This window comes from Coloeus monedula (genome assembly GCF_965178545.1).
Source record: "Coloeus monedula genome assembly, chromosome: 18".
NCBI lineage: Eukaryota > Metazoa > Chordata > Aves > Passeriformes > Corvidae > Coloeus > Coloeus monedula.
In genome coordinates this window covers 948,208-974,600 of record NC_138798.1, presented here as the reverse complement: position 1 = coordinate 974,600, position 26,393 = coordinate 948,208, and the positions used below count along the sequence as shown (strand labels likewise).

General features: G+C 42.1%; 2 protein-coding genes across 8 annotated transcripts in view; one reads left to right on the top strand and one right to left on the bottom strand.

The window, feature by feature from the left end:
* Positions 1–1,409: 1,409 nt before the first annotated feature.
* PIWIL1 (piwi like RNA-mediated gene silencing 1) lies at positions 1,410–13,831 on the top strand. Its single transcript, XM_082293114.1, has 18 exons — positions 1,410–1,452; positions 1,811–2,025; positions 3,116–3,237; positions 3,837–3,917; positions 4,495–4,692; positions 5,036–5,147; positions 6,329–6,446; positions 7,068–7,185; positions 7,338–7,452; positions 8,410–8,597; positions 9,138–9,214; positions 9,538–9,734; positions 10,022–10,125; positions 10,628–10,698; positions 11,223–11,376; positions 12,197–12,322; positions 12,751–12,898; positions 13,587–13,831. The coding sequence occupies exons 1-18, from the start codon at positions 1,425–1,427 to the stop codon at positions 13,701–13,703; spliced, it is 2,289 nt and encodes a 762-aa protein (XP_082149240.1). The 5' UTR covers positions 1,410–1,424; the 3' UTR covers positions 13,704–13,831.
* Positions 13,832–16,406: 2,575 nt separating this feature from the next.
* RIMBP2 (RIMS binding protein 2) overlaps positions 16,407–26,393 on the bottom strand; it is a gene marked incomplete at both ends in the record, with an annotated part of 37,742 nt that continues 27,755 nt past the window's right edge. For 4 of the 7 annotated variants that reach the window (XM_082293403.1, XM_082293399.1, XM_082293404.1 and 1 more), the window contains 7 exons: positions 18,364–18,390; positions 18,967–19,101; positions 19,345–19,416; positions 21,141–21,244; positions 21,829–21,997; positions 23,559–23,743; positions 25,471–25,588. In XM_082293403.1, coding sequence (XP_082149529.1) covers positions 18,364–18,390; positions 18,967–19,101; positions 19,345–19,416; positions 21,141–21,244; positions 21,829–21,997; positions 23,559–23,743; positions 25,471–25,588 — 810 coding nt within the window. Of the gene's footprint in view, positions 16,599–18,363; positions 18,391–18,966; positions 19,102–19,344; positions 19,417–21,140; positions 21,245–21,828; positions 21,998–23,558; positions 23,744–25,470; positions 25,589–26,393 lie in introns of those variants that run through there. The other 3 variants (XM_082293398.1, XM_082293402.1, XM_082293400.1) reach the window with 2 other exon arrangements.

Below are 26,393 nucleotides of genomic sequence, written 5' to 3'. Positions count from 1 at the left end.
TTAAAGCAGGGCAAATGCAATAGTGCTGCTTGTAATATTTAGTGGGATAAGGATGGGGAAGGAGAAGATAGAACATTAATGCTGTAGGTTGCTTGTTTTAGAAGATGACAGGAAGAGCCAGAGCCAGAGCCAGAGGGAGGCCTCCCACACAAGGATCTGCTCTTCCTGCTGTAGGAGATGCACCTGTAAGTTGGTTTTTCTTTCTAATGAGTGCAACCAGGATTTGAAATGTCATACCTAACCTACTTCCTATTTTAATATCAGGCAGATATGTTAGATGTTCTTTGTGTGTATGCATATATTCTGTTGGGTGTACGATTAATATAACTCTGTTTTATTAAGGACATTTTATTACGTTTCCAGGAACATGAAACTCTGAATTGTGGGATTGCTCATGGCTGTAGGTTGTAGTTCTTCCAGCCATGACACTTTTTAATATTGTTTATTCACTAGACACTAAAATTACAGAAGACGTTTTTATGGAATAACTAGTCAGTTACTTGAGGTATCAGACGGTCTGCAGAAAATGAGAAGTCCATCAATTTTAGTTAGAGCTTAGAAAGAGGAGGTTTGCATTAGCTATTAGTTAAATGAATAACAACTTAGAAAAAACATTTCCACACTCCAGTATTTTTGAGTTAAAGTGTAGAGTAATAACTCTGCTCCTTAGGATGGGAAAAAAGACAGTTAAACTTCCATAACTCTTGCCCTCGAGTATTTGAATGTTCTCTCCTTAGTGAATGTTCTGTTGCACTCTTGGAAGCACGCTGTTTGTTCCCAACTGTGGCAGGTCCAGCTGCGCGGCTGCCGGCAGCCCCCACAGCCCCCACAGCTCCAGCAGCTCCAGCAGCCCCTGCAGCTCCAGCAGCCCCCGCAGCCCCCGCAGCCCCCGCAGCCCCTGCAGCTCCAGCAGCCCCCGCAGCCCCTGCAGCTCCAGCAGCTCCATGTTCCTCCACCACAGTCGGAAGAGCCCGGGGGCCATGGGCGCCTGCGTGGCTTTGAGAGCGTCCTGCAGGAGAGAAGGCCAGAAGGTCAGAAAGGCTGAGAAATTCAGTGTCCACAAGAGCATGTGTTTTGAAGAGAATACAATTAGGACATTCTTTAGATCATATTTCTCTTCTTTCTTTTCAAAATGAGATTTTTTACTAAGATTTGAAAGATGTTTGCTACATAACAAAAGCTGACACTTAACATTTTGTGATTACTCTTAAATTTATCTAAGTGCCTTCCAAGATTGAATTGTATTATGTATTTTTATTTATGTAATGACAGTATATATGTTATGTGTTACTTGATTGTGATTCTGCCTCAAATTTTAAACAATAGGAGTACAGGTTTCCTCGGGGCTCCAGGATTTGTCTTTACGAGATAGGGGTGGACGTCGTAGAGATTTCCATGACCTTGGGGTAAATACTCGGCAAGCCATGGTACATGTTCAAGAATCCAAAACTGGTATGTTTAAATTAGACTGTAGACATATAAGCAATTTGAAATTAAAGATAGGTTCCTTTATTTCTGCTCTTAGTTTCCCCTAGAGAACCAGGTAAAAAAAATCATTAGAGTGTGTTAGAAAAAGATACAAAGTTGTTCCTGATACCTGAAGAGGAACATGGGGGGTTTTCCTGACAGCTGAAGGCAGGAAGCTCCAGTGGGCACGAGTGTCTGATAACAGCGTGCCAAAGCTCGCTGAGCCAGAACAGATGCAGAACACGACTGGCCTCTAATCTTTATCTGAATGCTGTAGCTTTAAAAAATTTTCTCAGGGCTGTTGAATGACTGTAACTGGTACCATGTTTGCGTCTCCTTTCAGGTTTTTCAGGAAGAATGGTAAAATTGACCACAAATCACTTCCGCCTGACGTCTCGCCCGCAGTGGGCCCTGTACCAGTACCATGTTGCCTACAGCCCCGAGATGGAGGCGCGGCGGCTGCGCTCGGCTCTGCTCTTCCAGCACGAAGAGCACATTGGAAGGACCCACGCCTTTGATGGGTCAATACTGTTTTTGCCAAAGAAACTACAGAATAAGGTGTGATACGAGATTTTTTGTTTTGATTTGCATTTTATGATGCTTCTTGTTTCTTACTAGCTAGAGTGGTTAGGGAATTGATGTCCCACAAGCAGTGTTCAGTTGTATTGAGTATATCCTTATAAGCTAATTTGTTTGTGTAGAGAAATTTGGTAATAAATGCTTGGTTCTAATGCTTAATTTCTGCAGGCTAGAATCATCCTGTGCACAGAAGTAGATAGTACAGAGAGTATTTCTCCTTTAGTTTCCTTTGTACTTACATCTTTTGGTAACGTCTGTATTTGAACACTCACATAATTGAAAGGGTGGATGAGTTGGGTGTGTGTGACAAGGTTTTGGTAGCAGGAGGGGCCGGGGTGGCTCCTATGGGAAGGGGTCAGGGTCAGCCCTGTGTTGTGCACAGTCACTGCCAGCCAGCTTCAGAATAGACCCATCACAGGCCAGAGCTGAGCCCATCAGCAAAGTTGTTGGCACCTCGGTGTATTTAAAAAGGAGGGAAAAATTCCAGAGCAAAGAAAAATCTGAGAAGAAAGGAGCGCCAGAGGGCAAACACCTCTGTACTGATGGTAACCCCTGCCCTCTGTGCCTTGTGCCACTCATTGCTTCGCTGGAGGGACTGAGTGTAGCTGGTGCTGTTCACAGAGGGGCCAGAGGAGTCCAGAGGGAAGCTGAGTTTGGAAAAGGGAGAGGGGGAAGATGTTTTCACTGTGTGTGCTAATCTTTGTCTTTTTGCTTCCCAGTACCTGCATCAGTAATTAAATATATATTAGTTGGCAATATGTTAAGTTTATTTCCTCAAGCTGAGTCTTTTTTCTGTCATGGTCATTGGTAAGTGATGCCCCTGCTTTCATCTTGATTTCAGCTGCTCTGGGGGATAGCCCCATTCTACCCCATGAGTTGTCTTCACCCAGATGAGCAGAGCCTTTACGTTGTAGTTTACAGTCCTAGTGGGAGATCGAATCCACATTGCAGTTAGTCTTGAATTACTGCTTAGAGTAAAAATGGCCAAGTCCAGTTTGGTATTACTGGAGCAAAATCCAGATACAGCCCTGTTTGCTCTAGTTTTGTTAATCTCATTTCACTTCCTCAGGTTACTGAACTGTTTAGTAGGACTCGAAATGGGGAGGATGTGAAGATAACAATCACACTGACTAACGAGTTGCCACCTACTTCACCTACTTGTCTGCAATTTTACAACATCATTTTTAGAAGGTTTGCTGTACAAGTTATGTCTCTATAAGAAGTCACTCTGAAAATATTTGACTTAAGTTTTTCCATTCCTAGGAACAGGCTACAACAATTAAGTATTAGATATGTAAATTTTTAAGCCTCTGTAGTTACTGTGGGGCCAACCACGTGGCAATATTGTAATGTGCAGTTGTGTGTATTGCTGGCCCACGTTAGTGTGAAAGGAGTTTACGCTGTTGGAGGCAGTTAGTCCTATCCCTACCTCCTGTGTGTACGGGTTTGCCTCTTAAACCAAATAATAGAGCAGGACATTGAACTGGAAAATTCCCTTTTTGTGGCTGTAGTCTTTCCTCTTAACCTTGGTACCTGGACTGCGTGGTTCATCTGAGATGTTTGGGCTGCTACCTTCAGCTGGTTGGGGAAGGGTTGGGTTGGACGTGAACTTACCTCACCTGGTGGTTGTTAATAAGTGTCCATGACCTTTATAAATTGAGTTTAATGAGAAGTTCATGTTTCATGTAGTCAGAGGACAGTGAGTTTGTGCATAGGGATTGGACCATGCATGATGTGATAAACTGAATAATAGTAATAAAAATAAATAACATCTATATTTCAATTTCTAGGGTTTTGAAGATGCTGAATTTGCAGCAGATTGGACGTAATTATTATAACCCCAATGATCCAGTCAGCATCCCTCATCACAGGTTTGGCAAAAATCCTTGGGTTTCGGAGGAGTGCTGGGCCAAGGGTTGCTGGCTGTCAGGGGGTGTCCTCATTCCCTGCAGGATCCCTAGAGGGTGCCTGGTGCTCCGGCTGGCCCTGGGCCTGCTGTACAACTTGGTAGGCTTGAGTTTGCCTGGGGTTCCATCTTGTGGCTGTGGTGTACTCCCTGCCATTAACCTACCCTACACAGCCTGGTTGATGGGAGGAACTGGGCTGGATAAAATGCTGGTCTTTCTCTTTTTGAAGTGTCCTGAATACCTACACGCTTTGTCTGTGAGATATTTAATAGCATGAAATGGATTTCTTAGCTTTTGAGGCATTCTTTCTTTCAGTCAGTTATAGCTGCATCATTCAATCAATCTTATTTTAAGCTGACTAAAGATAGCTACCTGTAAAATATTTTTTATTTTGTTAACCTTAAAGAGCTTGTTTATATTTGGACCATGGTTTCTTTGTGCCTTCACTGCTCTCTGGTGTCTGTGAAAGTGGACAGGAAGAAGAGGTGAGAATAAAGATGCTCTAAAGCACACTAAGATTTTGTGTGCTCTCTTTTGCCAGGTTGATGGTGTGGCTGGGCTTCACAAGTTCCATCCTCCAATATGAGGAGAACATCATGTTGTGTGCAGACGTGAGCCACAAGGTTCTCCGTGGGGAGACAGTGCTGGATACTATGCACAGCCTTCACTCCCAGGTTGGAGAGGAAAGATTTAGAGACGCCTGTGCTAAAGAGCTGATTGGTTTAATTGTTCTCACAAGGTAAGTCTTTTTGGACTTTTTGTCTTGGAGAGCTCTTTATGCTCCATGCCCTGAAGTATGCAATAAAGCATCAGAAAGCCTGAAAATGCTGTCATTGTCAAGCTAGCAAGCTGATCAAGGTGACAGCATTTGCAAAAGCAGGAAGTACACACTGCTTTTCTTTTGGTTTTATTACAGTTCAGCTTTTGGTAGAATTGAGAGCCTATACAATTGAAAACTTGAATTTACTGCTTCTGAAAGGAGCAAAACATTCAGCATGAGTATTGAGATTAACTTTGTTGTCCCACAGTTGTATTTCTTTTCTTTTAAGATTAAAACAAAAACTGATGAAATGTTTATGTAGGTACAATAACAAAACATACAGAATCGATGACATTGACTGGGATAACAATCCAAAGGGTACCTTTAGAAAATCTGATGGTTCCGAGACGAGCTTTGTGGAGTACTACAAAAAGGTATGAAATCTTCCCTGTATGTTTAATGCTGTAACTTGGAATGTTCAGTCCTTGTTACAGGTTTATTTAGGATGTGATTTAAATTTGTAATTCATAGTATTTTTAACAGAATTTTGTATAAAGGACACTGTGTAATCTGAGATCCGTAACTAACCTGCATAGCATGGTTTGGTGGGAGTAGTCCATCCCAGTGAGTAGTTGGTCAGGCAGAAAGGCCCAGAGGGCTGCATGGGTGAGCAGGGAGCTCTTGGGAGAACTCAAAAAGGAGGCATATGGAAGGTGGAAGCAGGGACAGGTGATCTGGGGGGAATACAGATACACTGCCACAGCACACAGAGCTGAGGTTAGGAAAGCCAAAGTGCCTCTGGAATTGAGTATGTCTGTCATAGCTTAACCACTGAGGCATACCACTGTAGTTGTCAAGTCTTTATGCATATATCAGTTTCAACTGAAACGGGATGGAACTTTAAATAAACAAAAAGCAAAATTTGTGTTACATATTCTACTTCAGGATGGAGTTCAGATTTTCTCTGCTGTTTTGCCTTTCCTGTGATGTCTTTTTTTTTTTGTTTTGTTTTTAAATGCAATCCTTTGGATGGTTTCTAAGATGGGGCTCTCTTCAAGAAAAAGTTAAACTATGAAGTAGGTTTGTTGACTGTCAGCTTGTGTTGCCTTTCTGTGCCTTGCTTTGGTGTTTTGGGGTTTTTTCTATACTAAATTAGTGACTCCTAGACAAGACCAACTCTTGCCAGATGCAGGGGAAGGTTATGCAAAGGTTAAGTTTCAGAAACTTCACTTGGGAGTCTCGTTTGATTCCTGTGATTTCTTGAATTAAATTGCTCTCTAGGGCAGGAACTTTGTCCATTGCTGAACTGGAAGGAGCATCCTAATAGTGAGTTAGATACTCCAGTTTGATTCTGCCTGAAGCAAGGCACAAGCTTTGTTTCTGTTGTCTCGTACACGTCAATAGTTTGATGGCACCGGTAGAGAGAATAGTGCTTTCCTGCTTGGCCTTTTCTGACAAAGCCAGTTCCTCTCAGATGTGCTAATTGGAAAAGGTTACAGTTGCTTTTGGTTTCATTTTAGGGAAAAATACTCATTTTCTAAAGTGAGCATTATTATTCAGGAAACTGCTTGTTTGTTATAAGTAAACTAACATGCAGTCTGTATTTCTGATACAGCAATATAATATAGAAATTAGTGATTGGATGCAGCCTGTCTTGATCAGTCAGATGAAGAGGAAGAGTGGGAACATACAAGGATCTGTGGCTCTGATTCCAGAGCTGTGCTCCCTGACAGGTACTGTATCAAAGCATCAAACCATAATGCCTGCTGACATGGGTATTCTGACTGCTAGCAGCCTTTTGCCAAGTTCAGGTGAATTGTTTTGTCTGTATAAATGTGAGTTTAGGAACACATTTTGTTGCTAAAAGATGAGATACTTAAATGGGACTAGAAAGTTCGAGGGGTTTGATGTTGCATAGTGTTTAGGTACGGTGTTCAACATTGGCACACTGATAACTTGCAGAGTTCTGGTGGTAGAACTTCTGTTGGAAAAGAGAAATTTAGTAGAAATTGATGATAATTTTGTAAGATATACACATAAATATGTGTTTTGCTCTGAGATACTCACTTTGCACTAGCAGTACCTGTCCATCTCAGCACTCTTTTGTTTTGATTTGAAAATGGAAATGAAGAGCTGCACTGACTTGTGTGGTTCCATTTAAAGTGCAAAAATCCAGATTTTTTTTTCTATGCCAGTGGGAATGTATGTACAGGAAGCAACTGAAAACTTTGGTTACTACTGCCACCACTTCCCGTGTCTGCAGGACATGCATCGTTAATCTGCATGACCTGCAGGTTTAATTTTCATAGTCCTTAGTCTTGACTTTGACTCAGAAAAGGCTTTGCTGTTCACAGGATTGACTGAGAAGATGCGCAGCGATTTCAGTGTGATGAAGGACTTGGCCGTTCACACACGGCTGCCCCCCGCGCAAAGGCAGCGCGAGATTGGGAGGCTTCTGAGCTACATCCAAGAGTACGGCACTTTAATATCCTCTCTGTTTCTGTCTCATGAAAAATTTGTATAACAAACTCCTTGCAATAAAACTTCTGAAATCTTGCTAGTTTCAAAAAAGTCAGGAAGAACAAATTTCTTACGTTTTTAATTCAAATCTTGTTTTTAAACAGAGATGACAATGTTCAGAAGGAACTCCGAAACTGGGGTTTAAGCTTTGATTATAAATCAGAGTCCTTTACAGGAAGAGTTGTTCAAGGAGAGAAGATCTTTCAATCAGGAAACATGGTAAATAATAAATCAATTTGTTAAACCTTCTAGGTGTCTCACTGATGAAACAAGTTCTTAAGGAAGGAAACAGTACTTTTTGGTTTATAAGTGAAGGATAAAGAGTGAAAATGTTATACACAAGTCTTTGTCCAAGCAGGAGACTTGCAAACTTCTTCAGTTGTTGCCAAGTTCTGGTTAGAAGCCCTTGAAGGCACTCCATTACACTAGTGTTGTCCTTGCAAAACAGTCCTTCTGGCCAGATACACAGATGAGGAGACTAGAGATGTTTCTAATTAGTTTCCATTTATTAAAAAGGTACCAAGGCCTTGAGATGAAAAGCCACTCATTATTTCAGTTCAGTAGATAGAACACAGACAGTGTATGTTCGCTCCCAGGTAGGATGAGCAGTATGAATAGTGTAGATTCGAATTAAGTCAGAACTTGTCGTAAAACATGAGATACTTGCTCTGTACTGGAGATTCTTGTTTTGGATGGCTGCTGGATGGACAAGGGCATTTTGCACAGCTGTACAGATCAAAATCTTGTATTTGGTAAAGCTTTTTAAATTCCTGCTATTTAAAAGATTTGCTGTCTTTATAATAATACTTTTCTTTCTCTCAAGCAGTTACCTTATTAAAAAGAAAAATGGGATAACAATAAATACATCAAAAGCTTTGTCTTCATAGCACAGAATCTCTGCAGCAAATAGTAACAACTTAATCAGCTAAAAATCTTAAGTATGTTTGGTTATTTAGGAATGAAGCATTTCAAGAGTATCATTTCTTTGTAGGGCTAGATAAAGCTTATTTTAAATTTCTGATGTTAGCAGTAAAGGGACAGATGAATATGGAGTCGTGTGTTCTAGGCAGAAGTGTTACAGCCTGCTCTGGAAGTGTGTCAGGAGTGGCTGTGGGGCAGTGGCTGTGGTGCAGGCTGTTTGGCAGGTGCTGATCTGCTCTCTCTGCCTGCCTGCAGTTTGATTACAACCCTCAGTTCGCCGACTGGACCAAGGAGACGAGGGGCGTCCCCCTGATCCGCCCTGTGCCCATGGACAGCTGGCTGCTGATCTACACCCGCCGCAACTACGACGTGGCCAGCACCCTCCTGCAGAGCCTGTCCAAGGTCACCCCGTCCATGGGCATCAGGATGAGCAAGCCAAACATGTGAGTGTCTCCAGAAAGCTGATGGAAAAATCATTGCATTGTTAGGCTGTTCAGTGAGGAGAGGGTGTAGTGTGTCACACAGCTGACTTCTGTGAGATTTTTAATAAAGCAAAGTTGCTTTCACTATGCAGATTGCTCGGGTTTTCTCTTGTGACTGACTTCTCGTACTCATGCTTTATTTCTGAGAGCTTTTTGCATGCCAAAACTAAGAAGTATTAGTCATTGAGCAAACCTTTCTCTTAGGAATATTTTCTTGCTGACTTTGGATATATTCTGGTTCTGATCTGTTCTCACTGGAAATATCTTCCCTTGAGTGCCTTGAGTACATGCCTTTAACTTTGAATTTCATTGTGTTTGGAAGCTTAGTTGGAGGTGATTCCTTTTAATCTTCAAAATGTGTGAATATTGTATGTTTGTTAGTTGCTGTAAATGTGACATTTCATACAGTATTGCTGCATAGTGAGCTTTTATGCTTTTACTGAAGTTTTTATAGCTGTTAGTTATTTTTCTTCTGAAAGCATTTTCTCTCTTTCTTTTCAGGATTGAAGTAGATGATAGAACAGAAGCTTATTTAAGGGTTTTACAGCAAAGGGTTACCCCTGACACAAACATAGTATGTATTTGAATCCATCATTTCAAATCCTGTTAACCTCTGTAATTGGTGTTTAGTGGGATTTGCTCTCAGAAATACAACTCTGGGCTTCTGAGAATCCAGTACGTACCTGGTCATCCTCCTGTGCAAACCTGAGTGACTGTGGATATCCTGGATAAGAGCCTTTGGTTCTGAAGTACAGACACTGACACTTTGCAGTTACTTCTTTCACTGTGAACATTTGAATATTTCTCTTGAGCATAAGAAGTTTTTCCTAAAGAACTCTTAAGTGCTGTGTAAATCTGTGAATGCAGCTTCTTACAAAGATTCTTTTTCCTTCAAAGGTAGTTTGTATTTTGTCTAGTTCCCGAAAGGATAAATACGATGCCATCAAGAAATATTTGTGTACAGACTGTCCCGTCCCCAGCCAGTGTGTGCTGGCTCGCACTTTGAGTAAACCACGGACTATCATGACAGTAGCAACAAAAATTGCCTTACAGATGAACTGTAAAATGGGTGGAGAACTCTGGAGTGTTGAGATCCCCGTAAGTATCTTCTTGTAAATGCTAGCTAAATGGGAACTCCTCTTTATTAGGCTTTATTTAAAAAGCAAGCTTTTTTTTCCAAGAAAGAAAGTTGAGTGTTCTTTGTGTCGTTTGTTTTGTGTCTGTGAGAAGGGGCCTGAATTTAAATATAACATAGGGAGACATTTAACCCAAGAATTCCGTGCCGTGCTTTACTTAAGCTTTCTGATGTCATACAGCTTGTCATGAATATGTTTCCCTGTAGCACATCCCCATGCCCTGATCCATGCTGTGTGATTGCTTTGCAGCTGAAGCAGGTGATGATTGTGGGCATTGACTGTTACCATGACACCGTCTCTGGAAAGCAGTCAGTTGCAGGGTTTGTCGCCAGCCTGAATCAAACAGTGACACGGTAAGATCAGAATGCCAAAGGCAAAGAACCCCCAAAATGATAAAAAAACAACCTTTCCTTTGACTGGAAAGTAGCTTCAATGTGGTGGTCCATCATCAGGAAAATTGAAAATTGGTTTGCTGTAATGGTTAATAAGAAATATATTGTGAATTTTTTCTACTGCATCCCTTGAAGAAGTGGCATTGTCCTTTCCCCACACTGCTCGGGAGAGCAGTCAAATGGTGGAGACAGGGCTGGGATGAACAGAGGGCATCAGGGTGACAGGTTCTTTCCCCTTTTGAGTTGATGTGTGTGAAAGGTTTTTTTTGGTTGAGAGGAATTTCAAGTCATGCTAAGGCACTCTTACCACAGGGGGAATATTCTCATAGAACCCCAACTCTTCCTTGGCTGCATTGGCCCACAACACCCATAAAGACTAAGTGGTCATGGGCATTTAAAAATAACTTCACTGCAGTAAGCCTGGGAAATGCTTGGAAGGTCTCTTTTATTTTGTTCTTCACAGGTGGTTCTCCCGCTGCGTTGTTCAAAGTCGTGGGCAAGAACTTGTGGATGGAATCAAAGCCTGCTTGCAAAGTAAGCAAAGGAGTTCTGCTTCAGATCTAAGAACTGACTCCAATTCAGCTTCCTCAAAACTCCCCTCCCCTGCTGCCCTGAGGGGAGGTGTTACCAACCTGCACTTGGGTAACAACAGGTTAAGCACTGCGTTACAAATACTGCTGAAAATGAAGAGCATTTTGTGTAAATCTTTCATTGGTCCCCATGTTTCTTTGCAATAATTAAAACCTACTTAGCACTGCACTTCCAAGAACGCTTTAAGGGAGTCTGATTGCAAGGAGGGCAGCTCCTGCTGTGAGGGAGGCCAGTGGAGCAGGTGTGTCCTTGCCTCTGTTCTGTTTGTGTGGGTGCACAGGCAAACCAGAGCTCTTCCTGCAGGGGTATTTGTGTAGCATGATCCTGACCCATTTCACATTACTGAAGGATTGAGGACCTTAGTTTTCCAACTCACTGCTGTTTTTCCAGGAATAAAAACCCAATTTTGTTTTGGAATGAATTGTCACTACAGCTATTGGCTTTTACTCTCTTTTATTGTTTTTAAGCTGCTCTAAGAAACTGGCACAAGTGGAATAAGTGTTTGCCCTCTCGTATTTTTGTCTATCGTGATGGTGTTGGAGATGGACAACTCAATACTCTGGTTAATTATGAAGTGCCTCAATTTCTGGATTGCTTGAAGAGTATTGGTACTGACTACAGGTAAATCTGTTTCTACCAGTCCTCTTCTCTACACTGCAAGAGAAATAGACACAGGGATACAAAACAGGGCTATGGATGAAGACTGTTGTCATTCCATCCTTACTGATTTTCAGTTGAGCTCAGATAACTGTTTTTCTGATGGTTATTTACATGATTTCTGATACCTGACTTGTAATATAATAGGAAAATTCTTAGTACATGCACCACATGACTGCAGTACACATGTATGCACGTACACTCTTTGGGCGTTCTTGATGGATGTGATCATTTACTTTTTTCCAGCTGGTTGATCATAGCCTGACTGTTATATGTCTGCCAAGTGCATTTTTTTTTTCTTTCCATTTCTTAAAGGAAGTTGTCCAGTCACATTTTCAACATTCTGCTTTGAAACTTACCAACTGCAGTGACTTAATCTGCTCTGAAAAATAAAGCTATTTCCGTATACTGCAGGCAAGCAGAGCAATTGAAGTGCTCAGTTCTTCTGTTTAGCTTCTGTTAATGGCTTTACTACTGTTAAGACACAATGTTTTCTATAGGAAACAATGGAGTAGAGAGTAGAAATCCAATCTGTATTTAGAAGATCCCTTCTTGGTCCATTTTCTACTTCTCAATAAGGTTAAAGTTGGATAGATGAAAAAACAGTATGAGAGTTGCACCTCAACTAAAAATCTGAAGTTATGAACAATGTCTTATTTAATTGGAGTCATCAAAGACTTTTTGGTGAAATTAATGCCCTGCAACTCCAGCAAATCTGCTCCTAAAATACTCTTAGTGCAATTTTCCAGGAGAGTACTGTTTTTTTCCTTTTCCTTTCTTTTAGTCCAAGACTTACTGTGATTGTAGTGAAGAAACGAGTGGGTGCCAGGTTCTTTGCTGAGATTGGTGGAGGACTCAAAAACCCACCCCCTGGGACAGTTGTTGACACGGTGGTTACCAGACCAGAGTGGTAAGTTCCTGCAGAGCTAACATGCACTCCTCTTGCCAGCAGCCTGATCATAAGGAAATGCATCCAATAGCACATGGACTATGGGATCAAGTGTAAAATACTTATCCACACTTGTGTGGCTCAGGGGGCTGGAGAAAATGAGGAGTATAAGCTAAGAACATGTGCAGGGGGAAAACTGGATAGAACAAATAGTTAAGATTGTCATGGTCTCAAGACCTGTTCCATAGAATGAGATTGTTCATGTTCCTCCAGGTCTCTGGCCTTTCAGACACAGAGGAAGCTTTTGTGGCCAAGGCCTGGGCATACTTCAGGGGTTTACTCAATGAGCATAAAGTGACTTCAAGAAATAAGACATGGGGACTTGCATTTTTCTAAGACAAACAGCCCTGCCTGTAACGGACTGGTGGGGTTTGCTTTTCCTCTCACAGGTACGATTTCTTTATTGTGAGCCAGACAGTGAGGAATGGCTGTGTTGCACCAACTCATTACAATGTAATTTATGACACCAGCCAGCTGAAACCAGACCACGTGCAGCGCTTGACCTACAAACTGTGCCACATGTACTACAACTGGTCGGTGAGTGTTGCCTTCCCCTGGGCAGGGACAGCCTCACCAAGGTAGAACAGGTGTCCTTACAACACTGCTGCAGCTCCAAAAAGCCTGCAAGGATGCCCTGGCACCTGCAGTGGTTTGAGGCCTGGATGGTTTATTGTTACCTGATCTCTCTGAAGATTACTTTAATTTTTATTTTCACTAGGAAATAGTTGTTTCAAGTAGTGTTCCCAAATTGTGTGTCAGAAGCAAAATTGAAATAACTTCTTACCTGCAGAAATATTCACTCCTTTATGTGGAGGTAGAACTGTGTTGCTGCATTTCCCTTGAGGCCTCTGTTGCACACCCAGCTCAGCACAGGGTCAGCTCGTGCCTGAGGTGTGCTTCAGCTTTGTCACTTCAGCAGCCATCAGTATCAGATGGGACTGAGGCCATGTCCCACCTTCTGCAGGGCCCAGCACTGAGTGTAAACCTGTGTAAGAGGTGTAAGGAGGGCACCGGAGTTGCGAAGTTTGGGGCTTTTTTTGCATCTGTTCTTTGGTTGTGTTGGGTGTATGTAAAGTTCTTTTCCCAAATCTGCATAAACAACAGGGATACTAGTTTTACAAGTACACAGACTTTGGAATTCCAGCGGTCTTTGTTACAGTGATTGCATGCTTCTTTAAATTGCTTGAAAAAAACTGCCCTTTTTTCTTTTTTCCCCTTTCTGCAGGGTATTATCAGAGTGCCTGCTCCTTGCCAGTATGCCCATAAATTGGCTTTCCTTGTTGGTCAGAGTGTTCACAGAGAACCTAATCTGATGCTTTCAGACAGACTGTTCTACCTTTGAAGTTATCAGCCAAACAGAAGAGTGTAATTCCTCTCTAGGGACTCTAGAATTGTCTGGGCTTTTGGTTTAGTTGTGGTTTTTTGTAAGAGATGTGCACAGGATATGTGCAATTGTGGAAATTATTTTCTTTTCATTGTACCAGGGAAAAGCTTGAGATAGCTGATCTGCATTTTGAACAGGTGTCTGCTTGCTAGAATAACTTCACAAATTTTTATGATTTTTTATACTTATTTACTAAAGTTTTTCTGTGCTTCTTCACAAAAGTGTATTGGTTGGTCCTATTGACATTTTGGGGAGGCGTACACAGAATTACTTCTTGCATGAAAGACAGAGAGTTAATGCAGACCAAAATCCAAACCTTTCCAGCCAGCACATTACCCTTCTAATTTTCAAAGTGCTTTGCTATTGTTGAGTCCTTGTTTTTCCTGTCTGTTAAAATGAGGGGCAAATTTTGTCTCCTAAAGTGTTTCATACGTTAAAGGGAGGCGATCAGGCACTCTGGGTTACCAAGGCTTTAAGGCTGCACAGTGATGCTGAACCTCTGGAAGGGGTTTTTAACAGTTGTCATTGTAAGGGATTTGCAAACCAGTCAGAAACTCTGGTGCTGGCTCAAGCCTCTCCTTGGAGCAGAGGGAAGTGAGGGAGGATTTTTCAGGTTGGGAGAGCTGAGGATAGAGTGATGTGCTTTTGCTTTGTCTTGTAACTTCACAGTCACTACACTGTGGGAGGAAATGACTTCAGACAACTGCACGTTCATCTCTGAGAGGAGCTGAACTGCTGGGCTGGTCCCGTTTAAGCACATGCTTGTTAAATGAGAAAAACAATTTCTGTCAAGGAGTATCAGTGCACTGACAGCTTTGGGGTTTTTTGGTTTTGTACTTCCAAGCAATGGGAAGCAGCCCTGGTTTGTTCTTCCTGTCTGAGGTTTTTCATTGGCCACTGTTCTGCAGTCCAGTTTGTAAAACAAGTAGCAGGTCTGGGGATGGAGGTTGATTTCAGATTTTTGCAGCAGCAGAGTCAAACTACTGCACATGGAGAAATTTGGATTAGTGCTGGTTTTCTTAACCACCTTGTTGTGAACCTGTTTGCTTTTCTTTGTGAGATTTAAATAAAGTTGTTGCTGTAATCCTCGCTCGTTGGAGCCTGTTCTATGTATTTGCTTTTGTACTTCACCCCTGGGCTTCAGGTACAGATGGGACAGGTGCTTTGGAGTAACTTTGCAACCATTTTTTACCTCTGGCAAGCTCCTGCACTCCTGCAGAGAGATGAGCCTTTCTTTGTTCTGCAGTAAACTTCAGCAGCCAGTGGCAGTTCCAAAAAAAGGCTGACACAAGAAGCCAGCAGCCAATACAGTGGATTTATGAACCATACTGCACTCTACAAAATATCAAATTATTTATTTATATAAAATATAATACACAACGATTGTACACATGCACACACCCACACAGTACTTTACCACAAATGTAGGCCAGTTATTTTCTTTAATTAAATGTTATAATCTAGCACACAGTATTTTACAGTAATTTACATTGTTATCTGAAGACACAATGGGGAAGCTTTGATCATTCATTTATAAACCTTCCATAAATTACAAAAAGAAAGGCAGTCTGAAAAGTATGTATAAACAGTAAAAACAATTTACAAATGGACAAGAATTACAAAATAGTAACAGCCAATGACTGCCATCAGTGTGTAAGATTGTTTTTTGTGATATGCCAATACTGCAATTGAGATTTGACTAGAGCCTGGTGCAGCCTCGTTACTGCCTGTGGCTGTAACACAGTTTGTCCTTTTACTTTAGACGTACTTTAGCCTGAATCTGACATCAGCAATGTGAAAATGCCTTTGAACCTAGGACTGCACCTCCACAGAAACAAAACTTGGGGAGTAAAGGGGTTTTGGTGTGGAGTTGGTTTTTTCCCAGTAGCTTAGAACAGTGAACCAGAAACCCCAAAGCTGGAGGTTGGATGGTTGAAACTGGGTGAGGTTCTGAGTAACTTCCACTGCGTCTGCTTTCAGTGCAGTGAAAATGTTGACAAATTAATACAGGTTTTGTTTTTTACTGGGGGGGAGCAAAAACTAAAACGTGTTTAGCACAGCACTTCCAAACTCCCAGGAGTTCATCAGACATTGAATGGAGTCAGTGACAGAGTACTGATCTCCAGTTACCGTGGTGGAGGGAAGATGGAGACAGCTGAATACACAGTACATACAAAGTATACGCTGCATATTTATTCGACAGTACAAATCATTGTGCATTAATAAGGCAAAACATCAAGGCTGATTAAACTAGGAGTTTCAAGACCATTTTTGTTAATGATTAGATACAGTGGGGTGATCTCTGTGAACCAGGAATCACTGAAGAGTTTTCTCCCCCCACTCATGGTTAAAGGAGACTAAAGGCTGAGATTTTTCCAATGGAGTTGCAGGTGTTAACTTCAAATAAAACCATGTTCTTCTGGTCTTAATCTCACAGCATTTAAAAAAAAATTTTTTTAGGAGTTTTTGCAACAACAAATCCACTTCATTTTTTTCTTGCTGTTTTGATTAAGCAATTCACATTATTCTATTGATGTCGGAGTTAGAAATGCAAAGATCTGGTAAAGTACTGCATAGTCATGAAAGCCCTAGTTTTGACTTAAAAAAAAAATAAAAAATACACAGACTGGAAGCTTTACAAGTTGTCCAGGAGCACATGACTCATTTCACTGCACCAAGCTTTTTCAGCAGTTTCTTGCCTTTGGAAAGCAGCCCCTTTTTCTTTTTCGAGGACATATCCCTGCCTCTCCCGGGACTACCAGAGCCCATCATAGGTGACGGAGGTGACCCGGAATGGAGATGAACTGTGGGGGATGGTGCTCTCCGGGATGTACCTGTATTCTCAGGAGGAACCTATTAGGTACATTGTTATCATTTATTCAATGTTCGAAAGCTTCAAAGCCATTATTAGCAAGAAAGTTGGTAACATCACTTGTCCCATTACCCACTTAAAGCAAAAGGGCTGGTTTCTTTCTTCTCTCTGGCTTAAAATACTGCATGGGCTTATGGAAAATACGTCAACTTAGAGAAAAAATTTATAGAAATAGAAAACCCACCAATAAAGCCCAGTTTTGGTTATACCTTTTTAAAGGAAAAGTTGGATACACTTGATTTGCCATAATTCTGGCCACAAAAGCCACAAAATTGGCTTTGGTTTTACATTTCAGTACTCTGATAGTACTAAAATGGAGAGGGATACTTTTAGCTATAGATTTAGGAAAAATAAATGTGTTAATCACTACAGATTAGCAATCTATAGAAGTCAAACTCTTTTCAGAAGAAATTACTTAAAATGCTACATCACTTACTTTTTAATGTCCTTTAAATGCCTTTTCTTTAAAATTGGCTAGCAAACTTTATGTATAGATTAGAGAAGATGGCACACTGGCTTAAAAAAAAAAAAAGGAAAAAAAAAGCTAAAATGAACCTTAATTGCAATCAAAGAAAGCTTAAAGACCCTGAGTGCTTGATGTGTATGCTGCAGCTATGAAGCTGTTAGATGACAGCATTCCTAAATATTTTGAACAACTATTTTTTTTTCAGTCATCAAAAGCACTTGGATGAAAATGCTAAAATTACTTCTACTCAGCCTATCCTAACTACAGTGCCCAGGTGGCAAAATGGTTACTATCAATTAAGATGACATTTTCATAGTAGAATCCATGCTGTAGGGAGTCCTGCTAGCTTGCAGTTCAAGTTAAAACATCAGCAATTTACTGGCTCGTTGTGCAACAGTGAGTTAAGCAAAGGGGCTTCAAGCCTACTTTGATTTTAAATCAAGGTCTAATTCTAATGAAAAAAAAAAAAAAAGAAAACAGAAACCAAAACAACTTGGTAAAGCACCCCAACGTACACCTGAAGATACCAGATATTGAGTCTAATGCATTCATTCAGTGAGCTGCATGTTCAGGTCAAGACTTTTATTGCATTGGTAAACCAAACAGTTGCTAATATTGCAAAGGTACACTTGCTAGGAAAGATCCGAGAGAATCGTACCATAGGAAGGGACTTTTTTCAGAAGTGTTGAATAGTTGGTCTTAGGCAAACTGGGGTATAATCGACTGTGGAAAACACATTTTAAGGCAGACAATTTCAGTAGCTATATTTGAGTGTAGTGAGTTTCAAACCAACTATCCCCTTGTAAACTACCGTCCGTGCCAGTGTAGGCGTCACTGCTGTTTCGGGAGGGGCTGGAGCTGTTGTGCTTTTCTCTTGACAAAGGAGCTTGGAATTTTTACATCCCAGCTTGGCTAACAATGCAATATGCAGCTTTGGTTGTAGGGTAGTTAGACATCAAACTCTCCTTTCTATGTAAACATAAACACTGAGCTCGGGAAGAAATATGTTCCAAACGCTGACCTTCATAAAAAGTGAGGTCTAATCAACTTCTGAGGATTCCTATTTTATAGGATTTGTCTCCTAAGAAAGGAGTTGACTTGCCTAGGTACAGTAAAGGCATACAGCCTGTTCTTCTGTGGCCAAGGGTTTTGGAGACATATTTCTTTTCTTTTCCCCCACAATTAAGTTTCAAGACTTGCATTAGATAGCCAGGTAGCTTTAATTGAAATCTCTATTGGTATCTTCAGTTGCTCACTTACGTGAAGGCTACATTGCCTTATTAAGGTGTGAAATGAACACTCTTCTTCTGTTTCCAAGCAGATGAGCAAAGAAATAAAAATATATATAAAATATATAATATATAAAAGTATTGCAGTGATGAAACAAAACCAAAAATGAGATACTCTAAACATGATTAATTCTTTCATAAAAGAGAAGTCTCTGAGCAATTAACTATTGCCAGTTGGAACAGGAAGTCGTGAGGATTAAAAGACGACCACTCTCAGTCCATCAGCTGCAGTTACACTTTGTATTTAGAGGAACACTGGTACCAGTCTTTTGTGCACGAGAACTTTTTTAGTAAGAGCAATTTAGAAGCTTTGGGAAATAACTATCACCAGGAAAGAGCTGCTGAAATTCAGATTATAATGGAAGGTACTGTAATGACTGCAATCAGACAGCCAATTTAGTTTCTCCATTTACAAATGTAACGAGCTAGCGAAGGCTAAAGTCATTTTCCTCATGTTTTATTTTACGTATTTGAAAGATAACTTTAAATGGGCAAATGAATTTAAAAGTAATGTTAAAAACAATGTCTAAATTATATATGAGACAGAATGAAATGGAAAATGAGAATTTAAGTGTTTCTTAGTCGGTTGCTTACCCTTTTTGCTTTCGATCGCATCGGCGTGTCATGGACGTAGCGCGAGGGTGCGTCGGAGAGAAAGACTTCAACATCATCAGGCACTTCTTCAAGGAAGTTGGAAGGAACCAGCCCCTTTTGTCCATTAAGTTCACCCTGCGAGCAGATGAAGTGCCAGTGAATGTTTCATTCAATCACATGTACGTTCCCAAGGAGGGAGGGAAATATTTTTGCCTATTTCAAAGCTGGTGAGGAAGAGGAAATTCCCCTCTAAGGTCACTGGGGACACTGAGAGCCCAGACGTTCCCACATGCCCTGCCCCTCCCCAGGCTGTTGTGGGGTAACTGGTGCTGGGGAAGCTTGGAGCAGTTTGGGGTGACCAAGCAGAAGCCAACTCACGTAGTAAAATCCATCTTCATCAATCTCACCAAAGACGGTGATGATGTCCCCAGTGCAGAATGTCAGCTCGGCCTGCAGGGAAGGAGCAGGGACAGGCAGGTGTTAGGCAAAGATTAACCTTTTCTTCATTAATAGTAAATCCATTAAGATTTCCCCCCACTCCTTCATGTTATGACATTGGTGAAACCAAATTGATCTGAGAGCCAAACAATTTTTTTTTCCTTGGAGTTTTTTCCTCAGCTTGCTAAACCTGATACCTCTCCCACTGTGTTGGGGCTCCCTGTGACCAACAGCTGAGACATTCAGGCCTTCAACAACCTCAATGAGCTTTGAAGCTTTGAACTACACAGCTTCAAAGGGCCCCTAAATCAATCCTTGTGGAGGAGGGAACACGCAGGGGTGGGACGTGGCTCAGGCCCTGCTCTGTGTACCCACTGATGGCCACAGGACAGCTGAGAGCTGCTGGTCACAGCATCGGGGCTGCCGGGCTGGGGAGGGACCTCTGGACATCACCCAGCCCAACCCCCGAAGCACAACGTTCCTGCAGTGGAACTGTCCTGGAGTCTCTTCAATAAAGCCTTCACAGTGGGCAGCTCCACTCTGATCAGCAAACAGTGCACTGGGCTCTTTTTAATTGTCTGTGGCTTAAATGTAATTTAAGGGTGGGGTTTTAAAATTATTTTTAATTTCCTGCGGTCATGGGAGAGAGAACAAACAAAATCTTTGCAATAAATCAGCACAATTTATTTGATTTGTTGGCAAAATGACTTTGAAACACCATAATTTAGAAAAAGATCTGTTTCAATAAGAAACAGAGAACACCCCGGCTGTGTCTTAAAGCACCAAGTCCCACATATTTCAAAATTCACTTTCTCCTTTAAAATATCCCAAAGTGTTCTACAATTCACCAATTAAAAACAAAAGAACATTTCAAAGGATAACTGAAGAAGCTCATAGGTAAGCAGTGTTTTTCAGAGCTTTGAGTGTACCCTGACCATCTTCCCACAGACAGAAATGGAAACTGATCAGATCTGGACTGAGGGACTTGACCATGTAACACCACAGCCGTGTAAAAAGGGACTATTGCTGCTGCTCACAAATATGGAGACGGGAGACTGGAAGATGGGAGATGGAAGATAAACCCGGAATGGAGATGGAGCTGATGCTCAGCTGGTTTTAAATGAAGGCGTGGCTAATGCTCAGCTGTTTAAGATACCCTCACATTATTATAAACACAAATGACAGTCAAAACATAAGATCACCAAAGCTCAGATGCATTGATTAAGAGAAAAATCCAATATACTCTGGGTGCTGTTCCCATGCATCACTCTGGCTGAGGTTGCTGTGAAGGAGGGTGGATTTTTGGAGGTTGCAGGGGTTTGAAAGCACGTGGCACTACCAGCTTGGCATGAGCTAAGGCACTTCTCAAAAAGTATCATGTTCTGATGTGCAAACACCCAGAGGAAATTGGAAAATAAAAATCCCCTACTATTTCTAACTGTGCTTTTTTCCTTACAGACTTTTGTTCCATTCGCAGGTACACACACACACACACAGCATAACAAACACATCCATCCACAGCCACAGCTGACTTCAGTTGAGCCATACTGTATAAAACCTACAGAGGGCATTCCCTGGCTTTCTTTGAGCCACACCCACAAATCTGCTCGTGCAGGAGTCATAACCTTGGCACCCCCAGGCGCTCACGGCCACTGGACCGACATGTGCAGCTCTGAGCTCGTGCCCTGCCTGTGCCCCCAGCCTGGCTGTGCCCGGCCCCACAGCTCTGCCCCTACCTCCACATCCACGTTGGGAGAGCTCTCCCTGGGGTCGTAGTCATAGAGTGCCACCATCCTCCTGGTGGTCACCGGCTGCTGCCGGCCGCTCCGCCGGCTCCGCTCTGCTCCAGCCGCGGGGACAGCAAGGCAAGGAAAGCAACCAAAGTTATTTTGGAAGCAAAATCCTGCTGCACCTGTTCCTCACATCCTTCTCACAGCAGTGCAGGAGCCGTGTGGGCATTGCTCTAGCTCAGGGATAAAGAGTCCCAGATGAGCGGACCCATTAACACGGATAAAGGATGTGGAGCCACGCACGGTTCACCAATAACCATCAACAGTGCTCGGGCTCTCTTTACTCTAAGGCACTGAATGCTCAGCACACCGTGCACAGCAGACTCCAAAGCTCAGGGTTGGTGTCCTGTGCCCAGAAATCTTTCAGGTAAGAAAATCCACTTTTTTTTTTAAAATCAGAAAAGAAAGTAACAAGTGTAGTGGTGGAGCTACAGGTCCCCATCTGCAGCAAATGGTATCACCAAGATTAAATATCAGTTGCATAAAGCCATCCAGACACTGACACAGAATGTATCCCCTGGGGCAGTAAATGACTGCAAGATTTAGATGCATCTGCATAAAAATGAGGTAAAGTGGATGCAGCCAAGTTAACAGCACCCAAAGTCTGAAGTGAAATGTCTGTATTTGCTCTTACCAATTTTCTCAATTGGTGTGTTCAAGGGAAGGAAACCTTGTTTAAGAAGCTGATCCATCATCTCTTCATCATCTGCTTGTATCTCAGAGACCATATTACATGGGATAAGGCCAATTCTTGTACAGGTTTCTCCACGGTAAAACCCATCAGCATCTTTGTCCCCATACACCTGATATTCGAAGAATGATAATATTGGTCAAAAGGTTTTAGCATTTAGGAATTTCAGTGCAGGCTAAAGGCTTACCAAAGCACAGATGATGACTGCAGTTTAGATAGGGAATTATTTTAGTTTTGGACTATTCTGACTTAGGCTATAAAACTGGAATTGTTGCATTTATTTAACTTGTGACTTTAGATACATAAGCAGAATTTGGACTTTTTTTTTTTTTTGTTAGCAGTGAAAGCCACAAGAAGTGCATTAAAAGGCATCAGTTTCTCCCTGTGCTGAGCCAGATGTTTACTTGATGTTTATCCAATTATTACGGCACTGTATTCAAAATGAAACATATGCAAAATTGTGCCAAAATGTTATTATTTTAATTCAAACAACTTTTATATGATCAAAAATGCTTATCTCATACATAATTTACTTGATGTATGTACTTAAGCTCTGCTATTGTCTTTTGATTTAATTTAAAAACATGATTCAAGGTGTAAAAAAAAATACCGGAATGAAATGCACATTCTTGCAGAGGAAAAGAAGCTCTTAAACAAGTTTTTTTTTTTTTTTTTTTTTGCATTAACTATGTGAGGTAAGCAAAATACCAAACAGAGTATTTAACAGCACAAAGATTGTGAGTTGGGTACAGGCATTTGTGTTAGAACCCAACCCAACCCAGAGGAAGGCAGTCAGTATTTTAATAGTTTAAATTACAGTTTAATCTCTGAAATGGATAATGTTCCAATGAGCCAATTTTTTTTTCAGATTCTGCTCCAGATCACTCTGAAATCTCAACTCCTTGGACTGCCAGCAGCTGCTCCTTCTGCCTCTCTCAGTTCTGCCCAGCCTGCACCACAGCAGATTCCAGGCTGCAGGAGGAAACACTCCCTGCTGCTGATCCCACAGAAATACCTGCTGGCTTCTTCAGACCACGCCAGCAAACTGCAGGGATTTGCCTTGCAGCTGCAGGGGCAGAGGCTGGGGTGAGCTGGGCTGGAGGGGCGGCTGTAAACATCAACAGAGCCCCAACTGTCCCTGGCCCCTGACACAGCCCAGCTCTCCTGTGCCTTGCTGAAAGGCAGCCATGGGTATTTCACACCAAACAGCCAGAAAAGGGAACAGAAACACCTGACTGAGGACTTGAATTAATCCAAAGTGTGCATTAGCCAGGAGGGTTCAGCATTTAGAAAATGCAGCAGCTCTGGTTTGTACAACGCTCAGCACTTCTGGGGTTCCTCTGCAGAAAAGATCCTCTCTGAAGCAGGTTTTCCTGCAGGGTTTGTGCCAATGGACATAGGGAGCTTCAGAGTGACAATTTTGGGCTTAACCTAAATTTTTAATTAAGTCTGGCCCTAACTATCTACAGCAACTTTGAGGTTTTTGCCCATTTCGTAATTATTTCTCAGCCATTAGCATTAGATATTAAGTTCCAGGTCCAGTGAGATTTACAGCCTGAACCTCTGAAGGAAAAACCCCTTGGATTCTGATCAGCTGGGCTGCTTTCTCCCACGGTACAAAGGAGACCCTGTTTGTAAAATTGTTACTTGTTTCCCTTGGTTTCAGATCTCACCTTAATGATCTGTCCTTCTTTAAATGGCAGCTCCTCTTCTGCAGCATCAGGGTTCGGGGACATGGTCAGTGGATCGTAGTCAAAGAGTGCAACAAATATTCGAGTAGAAATATCTTCTGTGCCAGGATCTGTTTCAGATTCTTCATAAATATCTGGAGAAAGATGATCATGACCGCCGTAGCCATCTGTGGAAGTTAATTCAGAAAAGACCAATTCAGTAATACACGTTGGCCTCATCGCCCAACTATCCCAGTTAATATTTGAAATGTGTTTGGCATTTCAGTGAAAAAAGACCCAAACCTCACTGCATGTCCTATAAAGATTGGTGGGGGTTTTTCCAGAAAATTATCAGAAATTATTGGCTGCTATTAAACTACTAAACAGCAAAGTCATCGCTTAGTGTTTTCTGTCCCAACTTTGCTGACAGAAAGTGAGCTCTGGCAAGTTCAATCACTTCCCTTATGTTTTAATTAAATGAGAAAGAAACCCAAACTTGTCTACTGTCTCACTATTAAAAAAATCCCCATGTTTTAACAGATAATAGAAAAGAAAGAACTTGGATACAAAACTCGCTTTAAGTAGTGTAAACACAAGCCAGAAATCTTTCCTCCTGTGAAATAAAGGCTGCTTTCAGAGGAGAAGAACGAGGACACGAGAATCTGGCATTTGTCACACCATCATCCCAAAGCTGCTTGGTTCAGCAGCAATGACCTGGCAGGAGAAGCACGACAGCCTCCCTGGAGCTGATTCTCCTCGCCAGCATTCTCAGATCAGTGCAATTCCAGGGACATCTGTGCCGTTCATCCTGGATTACAGCAGCATGTGGGACGAGGAGCAGCCTCTGCCCGGCCGTGCCGCGCTGCAGAGCCTAAGCAGGCCTCACACACTGCAGCTCTGAGTGCTTCTGATCTACATCTCAGCATCAGCTAGGAGATTCAAAGAATCCTGCCCACCAGGGGGATCTCGCTTTTAATTTACAGAACAGGTATTTTAGTGTGAGTCAGTGAAAAGGGGGAAATATTTAATATTTTAAAATAAAAGCATTCCTCAGTGATTGGTCTCTTTCCTTCGGATACTCCCCATTTCTTACATCTCTCACTCACACACAAGCCAGTGAGAATTGCCTGGCACTGGTTCCTTCTCTTCATGATGATGCCTACAGTATTCACAAATTAACAGGAACCAGACAACTTTACATCTTCATGGAGTAAATTTCCATGAACAGCTCACAAAACACTTTCTGCATTTGCTTTCCATATGCTTCCTGATTTTCAGTGTGGATATTTGTCATTTGCAGTTTAGAGTGCAAGTTTGAACAGCTACGTGCTTGTCTTGGTTCCATTATCTTCTCTGCACTAATTTTTGGATTTTCTGGAATTCACAGCATATAGATTAAGTCATCATTAAACCAGAACAGAGACTAGTGTCAGAAATATCAAATCTAAAAAATATATGCAAATTCTACATTTACCAGTTTCTATTTTCCTTGCTAAATTCCAAAAAGTATTCAAGAGAATGGAAAGTGAATGCAAGATGATGGCTGATGAATGGAAGGGTGCATGGCTGGATGGATGCTGAATGGCCACATTTATTTCACTGACCACAAAGTAACCTGCCAGCAGATTTCTTCCTAGGTAAGATCTAGCAGTGTCTAAGCTTAACCAAGCCTAAACAAGCTCCAGTAGCCACTAAATTTAATGAAAAAGCTCCCAGAAATGACAGTGATGGCTGACTGACGCCCCTGTGAAGCCCCACCACACTCATTTCGGTGGAGCTGTTTTCAGCCCACTTCACCCCATTTAACCCAAGAGTAGCCTGGCTCCAGACAAGTGTCTGTTGTTCCATTTTTAAGGACTTCCTTCCCAGCCCTGAGGCTGCAAAGAACAGAAATGCACCAATCTGTCCAACTAACCAATGGAAGGGACCAACACTGGCCGAGACCTCTGTGGCACTGCGCTGCCGTGGGAGGACCTTCGCCCTGCGTGCTCCACCCTTTCAGGCCGTCCTGCAGAGGCTGGGTTACCTAAAAGCTAAAAAACAACAGAAAAAATAGGTTTGTAAGTTCCATACATGGCAACATCGTGGTTACACGGCTGGACATTAATCAGGTCAATCACGTTTGGAAGCACAAGCTCTAAAGGCAACTAAACTTAGCTTTTAACTGAAAGGTTAGCTGAAAAGGGAATACTGTTGCCTGGCAAACCTGCAAAAGAAAAAAAATGGTTCCCTGATTTATGGCAGAGTTTTGTAACCAGCAGTCACACATCAGAACAAAAAGAAAAGAAAAGAATAATTTTTGCAATATTCTTTTGCCTTTGTTGTTGCTGCTAAGGTGGCGCTTTAGTGTCCTGAAGAGTGGCACAGGCAGTCTGAGAGCTGTGGAGCTGGGGCTGCCCTGCCAAGGCAAACCCCGTTGTGCCCAGCTATGGAGATCCCTCCCGTTGGCAGCAGGGGAGCCAGGGCAGCTCCTCGTGTCTCTGAGCACACCGAGTGCTAGAAGGGCCCTCGTTGCCAAAGCCTTTTACAGGTGAGTGACAGATGCAGACAGGGATGCAGACACTCCATCTCACGTCACAGCTGGCTCTGCTCACTACGCTGGCAGCAAACTGGGCTATTTAGGTAACTAGAGGTGTATTTTAGGGCTCTCCAGAGTTTATTGTGCAGCCATTGACATTAATACAGCTTGGTCACCAATTCTGATGGGAGAAATGTGTAGGGATCGTTTCAGCCTGAACCGGGAGGCTCGAAGAGCAGCAGCTGATCTCTGCCCTACATGAAATGCATCAGAATGGAGTTCCCACTCTGGGCTGTTGCAGACTGAGAGTGAAGAACTTG